The following is a 12,442-nucleotide window of genomic DNA, read 5'->3' on the forward strand; positions in this document are numbered from 1 at the left end:
TTATTCAAACTAAATACATAAATATTTAGTTGACGTCTGTTCAATAAAAAAAAAATTGTGGTTTCTGCACACCTCCATTTAATGATAATCCGATCAGATTGCACAAAGGTGTCCATGAAATACAAAACACAAAATGTTAGAATGGGAGTATATTACCTTCCAATATACTCTTTTTAGCAGGTGCGAGTGATAAACCCTTCACTCTAACCACACCAAGCTATAAAAGATGAATTGATATTATTTATTTTACAAACATTTTTAGCATCTTAAATCAAGCGAATAGAGATACGTTCGATAACATGTGAATTTATTTGCTATATTGCTCTGACTGAGCGAATTAAGGCATGCCAAGCAGTAGCGGGGTAATCCAATAATGCCCATTACACAAAATAGATGTCCAAAATTGGATGTTCATTGGAAAATCATCTTGTACACCACCTCTGACATTATGGTCAATATCTCTTATTAAGACTACTGTCAGTTATACACTCAGTGAGTTTCGGACTTAGTGTAGATTATTACTGGTCGAGAGAAAATCTTAAATAATTAAAAATAAACCTTTTCTCATTGCAAGCCTATAGGCTTCAACTGTTTAAATACTTACTAATAAAGAGAGCGCCAGCCAATACATCATTAATAGATGCAATCTGAAAAAGAAAATAGCTTTTAAGACAAGATAATGTACACCAACTGTCATTTTTGTTTAAATTAAGAATTGAGTAATTGAGTAAGTAAAGGCAGATGTGTCTGACTGTCTGATCACAATGTGGTGAGTATTGCAGTATTATTACTGAAAGTCTAAGATTGTTTTGAAGTGATAACAATGCCAAAATTAAAAGCATTTTTTTACAGAGAATGTTCAGTACAAAAATATGGGTCTTTTTCATGACCGGACTGGATTTAGAATTGAAATTTTTCTCTATTTCACAAATATTCAATTATCAACTGCATTCAAATTATCTTAGAATGACTTCGGGTTTATAGAAATATAAAGTTGGATTTGATTGAGCGAGTTTACATTTGAAATAAACAGACTTTTCGTCCACTTTTCAGCCTGGAAATCCCAATTAATATTTATTTCAATTGAAAAAATTATTCAATCTAATCTAGTAAATGTTACTTAGAATACTGGTAAAATGACCACGAGAGAGAGTAGAAATTTCAACCAGAATTTGGCTGAAAATTGTCCTCTGTCACAACAATTTCTGAATGTTAAAATATGTTAAAACTACAAGAGAGTGACTAACAATCAACCTAATATATACAGTATGACTTACCTTTCACTACTGATGGCTATATTCTGTCGCGACGGGTATTTATTTCATTTCACGCACGTGCAAAATAAGTCGTGCTCTATTTGATGTCACTGGTTTTGGTTAGTCCGAAATGGAAGACATTTCTTTGATACTGTATTTAAAGTTCATTCGAGTATGAAAACATAATGTAAAGAGCAGTATTGTAACTTGTACAGCAAGGTTTGATTTAGATCTATGGTAGAAAATGGATACGAAATTAAAAACCGGGTGAAAATATATTCTTGGTATGAGAGAAAAGCACATTGATGAATAGTCCGATCTATTCCAACCTATTATAGATACGATAGATAAATGCCTTGGTAACCGAGCATGCTAATGTTTATTCTGAAATTGTAATGTAGAGCTTACATATCATCTGATGGTCTTTCCATCTGTTAAAAATTGCTTATAAAGTACAATTCTGAACAAGTTTAAGTATATTCATATTTCTGATTTGAAACTAAGCTGCCAATGTACTCATTTTTCTTGCTGACATGTCATAACATAAATAAAACTAGCTATATTTATATGAAAAATGTTCTTTTATTTAGGTATACAGTTTACAAGGCTGTAGAAATCAGACCTATTCTTGTCAACGAGGTTTAAACTAAGATTTGTGTTTTAGTTGACCCATTACTAAGCTTACTTAGGTGTTAACCAGCATCCACGCCTTATATCTTACACTATTAAAATTTATTCGTTTGAAAGAAATATTCAATAACACCGATATCAGTGTTTACTATATCTACCCGAATCAAAGTGTAAACATTAACACTTTTAAAAGTGTATAATTTTGGAGAAAGTGTAAGCACCGAAATTGGTGTTAATTCACATAATTTACACGTTAAGAAGTGTATAAGGTTACACTGAGTATGTGTAAAACAAGTGTATACACTCAACACCTACATCAACAACCGTGCAAACAGTAACACTTAACAAAGTGTATTCAGAGTTTACACCTCTTCGTGTTAACAAATAATACATCCATATTAGTGTAAGGATATGCAAAATATAGTGCAAACTTGCACCAACATTGTGTAATAATTCAACACTAAACGTGGTGTAAGATCACACCATCTTGGGTGGCAACTTAGTTATTCATTTAAAAAGGTGTAAACTCTTTCATTTTTTGGTACTGTGTAGCCTAAAGAACCTCTGTAATAGTGTCGTCAAAAAACGCAAAGATAAGACGTACATTTGAAAATTGGAATGATGCAAATCGATGCAAACAGTTTCAATTTATAAATAATAATAATAAAAGTAATATATGTATTTATCAAGCGCTGAAATCCACTCTACATGGGGAGTTAAATACCTCCATTTCGGATTGCATTTTCTGAAAAGTCTTTACGTATCACGAACTGATAGAAAATTAAGCGTGTTGTGCGCTCATGGATGCTGTACAGATCACCGTGATATTTGCACCGGTGGGGATGATAACACTGTGATATCTGTACCAAAGGCAATGATAACACCGTGATATCTGTACCAAAGGCAATGATAACACTGTGATATCTGTACCAAAGGCAATGATAACACTGTGATATCTGTACCAAAGGCAATGATAACACTGTGATATCTGTACCAAAGGCGATGATAACACCGTGATATCTGTACCAAAGGCAATGATAACACTGTGATATCTGTACCAAAGGCAATGATAACACCGTGATATCTGTACCAAAGGCAATGATAACACTGTGATATCTGTACCAAAGGCAATGATAACACTGTGATATCTGTACCAAAGGCAATGATAACACTGTGATATCTGTACCAAAGGCAATGATAACACTGTGATATCTGTACCAAAGGCAATGATAACATCGTGATATCTGTACCGGAGGGGATGGTAACACTGTGATGTCTTTACCGGATGCGATGATAACACCGTGATATCTGTGCCGAATGGGGTTGCAACACTGTGATATCTGTACCGGAAGGGATGGTAAAACTGTGTTATCTCTAATGGAGCTGATGATGACACCGTGATATCTCTACCGGAGAGAATGATAACACTGTGATATCTGTACCAGAGGCAATGATAACCCAGTAATATGTGTACCGGGGGCCATGATAACACCGTGATATCTCTTCCAGGGGGGATGATAACCGCTTGATATCTGTACCGGGGGGATGGTAACACTGTGATATCTCTACCGGAGGCGATGATAACCGCTTGATATCTGTACCGGAGGGGATGATAACACCGTGGTATCTGTACCGGAGGCAATGATAACACCGTGATATCTATACCGGAGGCGATGATAACCGCTTGATTTGTATCGGAGGCGATGATAACACCGTGATATCTGTACCGGAGGGAATGGTAACACTGTGATATCTGTACCGGAGGCAATGATAAGCGCTTGATCTGTATCGAAGGCGATTATAACACCGTGATATTTGTACCAGAGGCAATGATAACATCGTGATATTTGTACTTTTGGATACGTTGAAAGGCACATTTCGGTAGATTTTGGTGTATAGTTTACACAAATTTTGTTATCGACCTACACAAAAAGCGGAATGTTCCTTTAAATAAAGCATTTATTGTTATCCATTTAATGTTGTGATTAGTCCACACTTTATTTGTCTTTACAGTAACCATTAATTTTACTATCACCACTACCATTAAATTGACTGAACTTTATTTTACTCTTGCTCTCTGTTGACATCAACCATGGCTCTTCTTCACTAAACTCATGTTTTAATCCACTGTCGAAATACTGGGCTATCCAAGCGTAGAGTTTGCCAAAAGCCGGTATGATAATGAGTTGATGGGAGACTCCGCACATTCTATAGTATTGTCCTCGAAAAGGATCTGATATGGCTGGACATAACATACTATTCAAATTCACATAGGATAGCTGAAAAAAACAATCACTTCAGATTACATGCGTTTGTAAGGTTATTTCCCACATTGCTCCTTCCCAATCTGCTATAATTTGTAAAGGAGGGTATAACAAATAAATACACGTAAAGATACTTACAAGAGCTATAATTTGTAAAGGACGGTATAATAAATTAATCCAGGTTAATACTTACAAGATCTATAATTTGTAAAGGACGGTATGATAATTAAAAACAGGTAAATACTTACAAGAGCTATAATTTGTAAAGGACGGTATGATAATTAAATCCATGTTAATACTTACAAGAGCTATAATTTGTAAATGACGGTATGATAATTAAATACATGTAAATACTTATAAGATCTGTAATTTGTAAAGGACGGTATAACAAATAAATACATGTTAATACTTACAAGAGCTATAATTTGTAAAGGACGGTATGATAATTAAATACATGTAAATACTTATAAGATCTATAATTTGTAAAGGACGGTATGATAATTAAATACATTTTAATACTTACAAGAGCTATAATTTGTAAAGGACGGTATGATAATTAAATACATGTAAATACTTATAAGATCTATAATTTGTAAAGGACGGTATGATAATCAAATACATTGTAATACTTACAAGAGCTATAATTTGTAAAGGACGGTATGATAATTAAATACATGTAAATACTTACAAGAGCTATAATTTGTAAAGGACGGTATGATAATTAAATACATGTAAATACTTATAAGATCTATAATTTGTAAAGGACGGTATGATAATTAAATACATGTTAATACTTACAAGAGCTATAATTTGTAAAGGATTGTATAATAAATAAATACATGTAAATACTTACAAGAGCTATAATTTGTAAAGGACGGTATGATAATTAACTACATGTAAATACTTATAAGATCTATAATTTGTAAAGGACGGTATGATAATTAAATACATGTTAATACTTACAAGAGCTATAATTTGTTAAGGACGGTATGATAATTAAATACATGTAAATACTTACAAGAGCTATAATTTGTAAAGGACGGTATGATAATTAAATACATGTAAATACTTATAAGATCTATAATTTGTAAAGGACGGTATGATAATTAAATACATGTTAATACTTACAAGAGCTATAATTTGTAAAGGATTGTATAATAAATAAATACATGTAAATACTTACAAGAGCTATAATTTGTAAAGGACGGTATAATAAATAAATATACGTAAATACTTACGAGAGCTATAACTGGTTAAGGACGATATAATAAATAAGTACATGTAAAGATACTTACAAGAGCTATAACTGGTAAAGGACGATATAATAAATAAATACATGTAAAGATACTTACAAGTTGGTGGAGAAGGTAAACAATACTTACAAGAGCTATAATTTGTAAGGGAAGGAAATGGTATGCTATTAAATATGCAAAGGCTACCATAGACCAGCTAAAATCACCAAGCTGTTCAGGAATGTACACTCCTGATAAAAAGAAATAAACAAAATACATAAATTACATCAATACAGGTATTGTAAGCTGTTTGTTCAACATAGACCACTGTGATTGAATAAATCATAAACTAATAACTGAGTTTTACATACATAAAAATCCATTTGTTAAAAAATACAATTATTCATTTTAACATCGATTAAACTTAAATAACCATGTTGACTAATGGTATGGGCACACAAACAGTTGTTTTCACCAATGTTTGTTGAGCAGCAGTGACAAGATTATCCGTTGCCTACAGGATTTATGTTATCAAACCAGTTTGATATTCGTTGTCGGTTTTGACTGCACTTACTACAGGATAAGACTCTATAGAGTATCATCATCCCTTCAGATTCATTTTTCACTTCAATCGCATGATCGTCCTGTGATTATCGACCTAGGGAAAATGATCGACTGAAGATTGTTTGTCTCCTCGTGTGCCAGCAACCATTTGATGAAAGTCTTGACAAGACTCTAATCGGTGGCGAAAAAATTCCGTGTGCCCTCACCATAAACAGTGTTTCAATAAACTAAGCGATAATACAAATTTCACACAAGTTGTAACAAGTAACCAACACATCGAGATGTAGACATATAAGAAGTTATTTCAAGTAATTACTAACCTTTCATTCTCATCAAATAAAATGGTATGATTAACATTAATGTATGTTTTATAAAATATGTCTCAGCTTCAAACGCCAACTACAACACATTTCATAAATTACATAAAAAAAAAATAACCAAAATCAATACAGCGATTCATATTTTGTCATTCTATAAGGACAGAAAATAACACAATGTATTTGAAAACAAAGAAGACAAGGCCCTAGAGCAATCCACGTTGCACAGAGGTAGAGAGGGTATGGGTAGATTTGAAATATATTATAATTGAGAACAAGGACACTTTCAAGGTTTGTGCATCATTTCAAATGTAAGGCATTTGTCTCTTATGAATTATATGTGGTTTGCATAATTAGAATGTACTCAATTTTCTCTCTTTAACGATATGTGAGATGGGTGGTTTGATATACAAATTCAAATCATTAAATTTAGATAAATTTTCAAAAAATCTAAATTTTCTTGTTATATCTCTGAATAATATAATCCTTAGTGTGAAGTTGATTGACAGATTTAACCGTGTTATACAATATTGTTAACAGATCTGTTGGTATAAAAGGACAGACATGCCATTTTTTTTGACCAAACTTTTAGCTTAGATAAACAAATCAGTTATAATCTTCACAGCTCACCGTCGAAATTTGAGCCTACAAATACAAATACAAATGTGTGTCCAGAAAGCGTTTGAATATTAAAATGACAACTAGTAATTTTAAGATATTATGTGATATATAGAAAAAGACATTATAGAAATATTGAGTAAAATTCCCAGTTTTAAGTATTTTTAAAGAATTTTGCGATTTCTAGTGCTTCTGAAGACTACTATTCAAGATTCAAATCAACTCCTCAAAATGGTACCCATCCCTTGAAACTTATCATACCTCACCAGTGAGCCAGAGAACAAATTAATCTCATAATGTAATTTTTTAACTCTCAAAAAATTTATTTTGTGCAAATTTAAAAAAAGAAATACCCCCATTTAAAGCTGTGAATTCGCAAAATATCAAACCGTTGGAAATTTTGTCCATCTTAATTAGAACTCAATTTACAAAATAATACTTCTACGTGTTTCTACAGGAGAGTGTCTCTTATAAACTTAAACTAGCAGACCATGTAAATTGCAGAGTACACTTCCTTTGAACAAAATTTGGAAACCCTTCAATTTAAAGACTGTCAGTGGCTCATCTAGGTTAGTGGGGACCATTCCTCGGAAACTTAGAATAATATGCTCTCTTGCATTCTGAGACTTCTCTGTAAGTCAAATCAATGAATGTTAATGGAAGATTTAAATATCCGCAGTATATATGAATACCAGACAAATTTTGTGAGAGAAGTCGTCGACAACGACAAAAGTTATATGATCAAATTCCTATCACGGGTGAATAATTGTGGGCTCAAATGCACCGGGGTTGAAAGCTAACAGGCTAACAGAAATTTCAAAAGTTTCGAAATCCATGAGATAAGGTCTCGTTGCTACGCTCGGGGCTGTGCACAGTTCTGTTTATTAAATTTATACAAATATAATGATATACCATCCATGTCACAAATCGTTAAAAAAGAATTACAAATGCATTCTAATAATGCAAATCCCATTGGTGTGGGAAAAATACATTTGATGTTAGGATTGGATTTCAATTCTTTTTCAAAATATGTTTAGGCATTAGGTATATCATTACAAAGAGAATTTCAAGGCCATTAATAATCTGAAAAAATTAAGCCGCTGTGTTTATAAGAGAATGTGGCATAGCTGTCCAAAGCTGCAAAAATGTCCTATGTAGGTCGGCTATAAATCCAAAGGTTTATGTTTTTCATCCAATAACAGCATATCAATAGATAGCTGAGGTCAAGGACTATCTACACTGATTAATCCAAGGTAAATAAATAACTCGATTTGCCACGCAATAAGCATACCAATCTAGTATTGGTAACAGGAAAGAAAAGAGCCATAGGTGCACCAGTTAACATATGAATATGAAGTCGAAATATACCAGTTACATGTTTACTTGGTGGAGCTGCTAATAAATAAATCTGAAAGACGAAATGTTAGATGAAGAGAGTTTTGTGTTTTCTTTTCTGCAACAGTTTGGGCTATAACAAACCGAGGGGAATTTCGCGAGAATAGCAGCATTATTGACTCTTTTTTCGATTTTCAACTTTCAAGGGATATTTAACGTGCACTCACTGGGCCTCTGTTTGTTGTCACAATAAGATCCTGAAAGAGAAAACCATTGTTTTTCAGGTTAGCGAGCAAGTGTCCAAATCACTGAGGCACAGAAAGAGTATAAAGCAATGAAGTTATCATACAATGGTCTGAGACACAGATACAAAATAATCTGCATTTCAGATAAAAAATAAAACACTCAATGGCTTAAGAATAAAATTTGCTCCACTTTGAGAAATTTGGTACTCCAATTTAGTGAGGTTACTAAACTAAATGACTTTGAACATGCTTTGATATTCTACTTATGGAATACTTAGCTCATAATCGGGATGAAACTTAACTAACTGGCTTTAAGCACGATTAAATATACTACTGGAAATACTTAGCTTATAATCGGAATGAATCAGAATAGTTACCTGAATAATAGTGACCAAGTGGCATGGATTAATGATCCAGATCATCTGTTGAGTAGCAAACTTAAATCCTAATTCAATTCCAAACGTTACACACATTACCACCAACATAACCCGTTTTCCCCAGTAGTTCATTTCACGATCCAGAGCATCTTTACCAACAAGTGGAACTTTTAAATTGGGGTAAAACTTCCATATTAAATACACAGCTAATAATAATGATAATATACTTTCTATAATTCTTTGAGTTAAAGGAAGAAACTCTGAACATTCCTTCCTTCCATTTCCTGGTAAATCAAAATTCACACCAGAAAGAATAAAGTCAAATCTCTCAGTGAATGTTTTATTTTTAGATGTTAAAATATCCATCATTTTGGTGTCAACTTGTAATAGAATATAGTCCCAAATATATATATATATACAATATACTCTAATTTTTTGAATATTTATAATAGTTCAATGATGCATTGCAAACTGCAGTTGTGTAACAGGCTGCAATCAGTCAGTAGGATGAAGATCGCAAAGCGTGAGAATCTGAGTAAAACATGTTTCAGAGTATTTTTTAATATTTCTATAATGATCTACAACTAATTTATTTAGCACTATTTAAACGTTAATAATATTTTATGGTGATAGTTCAATGCTATACAGGGTTTGTCGGTTTTGACCACATAAAGACCATTGGTCAAAACGGTTTTTGTGCATAATCTGACTTGTTATTCAACAAAATAAGAGGTTTTCATTTGCAGCAAGTACCTTAACCAATTAGGCCCTTATCGATCAATGCGTAATACACTGCCTTGTGGGTGGTAGATAGGAAGGCCTAGAAGACATCAACACATGAGTAATATAGTGTTTTTCTGATATGGTTTAATTATGGCGTTTTGTCTACCTGGAATTTGAGAGTGATATATTGCCATTAAGCAATGCTACTGGGGTTAGACTGATTTGTAAGCTCAATTTTTCTCACCTAAACAGTCTCTTGTTTTGGATAAAGCTTGTAAAACTTATACTATTATTCCATTATACACCCCAAGTAATAGAATAGGCATATTTGAATGAGTCTGTCTGTTAGCTGATAGTAGTAGACAACAATATCTAGTCATAAAGATGTTGTTAGCTGATAGTAGTAGATAACAATACATAGTCATAAAGATGGTGTTAGCTGATAGTAGTAGATAACAATACATAGTCATAAAGATGTTGTTAACTGATAGTAGTAGATAACAATACCTAGTCATAAAGATGTTGTTAGCTGGTAGTAGTAGATAACAATACCTAGTCACACAGGTGTTGTTAGCTGATAGTAGTAAATAACAATACCTAGTCATAAAGATGTTGTTAGCTGATAGTAGTAGATAACAATACCTAGTCATAAAGATGTTGTTAGCTGATAGTAGTAGATAACAATACCAAGTCACAAAGGTGTTGTTAGCTGATAGTAGTAAATAACAATATCTAGTCATAAAGATGTTGTTAGCTGATAGTAGCGTAGATAACAATATATAATCATAAAGATGTTGTTAGCTGATAGTAGTAGATAACAATACCTAGTCATAAAGATATTGTTAACTAATAGTAGTAGATAACAATGATGTTATTAGCTGATAGTAGTTGATAACAATGTCTAGTCATAAAGATGTTGTTAGCTGATAGTAGTAGATAACAATACCTAGTCATAAAGATGTTGTTAGCTGATAGTAGTGTAGATAACAATATCTAATTATAAAGATGTTGTTAGCTGATAGTAGTAGATAACAATACCTAGTTATAAAGATGTTGTTAGCTGATAGTAGTAGATAACAATATCTAGTTATAAAGATGTTGTTAGCTAATAGTAGTAGATAACAATACCTAGTTATAAAGATGTTGTTAGCTGATAATAGTTGATAACAATATCTAGTTATTAAGATGTTGTTAGCTGATAGTAGTAGATAACAATATCTAGTTATAAAGATGTTGTTAGCTGATAATAGTTGATAACAATACCTAGTTATAAAGATGTTGTTAGCTGATAATAGTTGATAACAATATCTAGTTATAAAGATGTTGTTAGCTGATAGTAGTAGATAACAATACCTAGTTATAAAGATGTTGTTAGCTGATAATAGTTGATAAAATTATCTAGTCATAAAGATGTTGTTAGCTGATGGTAGTAGATAACAATACCTAGTTATAAAGATGTTGTTAGCTGATAATAGTTGATAAAATTATCTAGTCATAAAGATGTTGTTAGCTGATGGTAGTAGATAACAATATCTAGTCATAAAGATGCTGTTAGCTGATAGTAGTGTAGATGACAATATCTAACCATAAAGATGTTGTTAGCTGATAGTAGTAGATAACAATGCCTAGTCATAAAGATGTTGTTAGCTGATAGTAGTAGATAACAATACCTAGCTATAAAGATGTTGTTAGCTGATAGTAGTAGATAACAATACCTAGCCATAAAGGTGTTGTTAGCTGATAGTAGTAGATAACAATACCTAGTCATAATGATGTTGTTAGCTGATAGTAGTAGATAACAATACCTAGTCATAAAGATGTTGTTAGCTGACAGTAGTAGATAACAATATCTAGTCATAAATATGTTGTTAGCTGATAGTAGTAGATAACAATACATAGTTATAAAGATGTTGTTAGCTGATAGTAGTAGATAACAATACCTAGTTATAAAGATGTTGTTAACTGATAGTAGTAGATAACAATACCTAGTTATAAAGATGTTGTTAACTGATAGTAGTAAATAACAATATCTAGTTATAAAGATGTTGTTAACTGATAGTAGTAGATAACAATACCTAGTCATAAAGATGTTGTTAGCTGATAGTAGTAGATAACAATACCTAGTCATAAAGATGTTGTTAGCTGATAGTAGTAGATAACAATACCTAGTTATAAAGATGTTGTTAGCTGATAGTAGTAGATAACAACACCTAGTCATAAAGATGTTGTTAGCTGATCGTAGTAAATAACAATATCTAGTCATAAAGATGTTGTTAACTGATAGTAGTAGATAACAATACCTAGTTATAAAGATGTTGTTAGCTGATAGTAGTTGATAACAATACCTAGTCATAAAGATATTGTTAGCTGATAGTAGTAGATAACAATGCCTAGTCATAAAGATGTTGTTAGATGATAGTAGTTTATAACAATACCTAGTTATAAAGATATTGTTAGCTGATAGTAGTAGATAACAATATCTAGTTATAAAGATGTTGTTAACTGATAGTAGTAGATAACAATACTTAGTTATAAAGATGTTGTTAACTGATAGTAGTAGATAACAATACTTAGTTATAAAGATGCTGTTAGCTGATAGTAGTAGATAACAATATCTAGTTATAAAGATGTTGTTAGCTGATAGTAGTAGATAACAATACATAGTCATAAAGTTGTTGTTAGATGATAGTAGTAGATAACAATACCTAGTCATAAAGATGTTGTTAGCTGATAGTAGTAGATAACAATATCTAGTTATAAAGATGTTGTTAGCTGATAGTAGTAGATAACAATACCTAGTTATAAAGATGTTGTTAGCTGATAGTAGTAGATAACAATACCTAGTTATAAAGATGTTGTTAGATGATAGTAGTAGATAACA

At 32.0% G+C, this 12,442-nt stretch overlaps 1 protein-coding gene across 1 annotated transcript; it reads right to left on the bottom strand.

Annotated features, from left to right (window-relative positions):
* Window positions 1–4,018: 4,018 nt before the first annotated feature.
* Window positions 4,019–9,162, bottom strand: LOTGIDRAFT_95111 (hypothetical protein; the record flags this gene model as incomplete). Its single annotated transcript, XM_009067320.1, has 5 exons — window positions 4,019–4,165; window positions 5,533–5,633; window positions 6,267–6,345; window positions 8,173–8,289; window positions 8,839–9,162. Coding segments are annotated over 5 exons (768 nt in total), but the record flags the coding sequence as incomplete, so codon positions are not given.
* Window positions 9,163–12,442: the final 3,280 nt, after the last annotated feature.

The sequence above is a fragment of the Lottia gigantea genome (assembly GCF_000327385.1).
Source record: "Lottia gigantea unplaced genomic scaffold LOTGIsca_81, whole genome shotgun sequence".
In the NCBI taxonomy this organism is placed as follows: domain Eukaryota; kingdom Metazoa; phylum Mollusca; class Gastropoda; family Lottiidae; genus Lottia; species Lottia gigantea.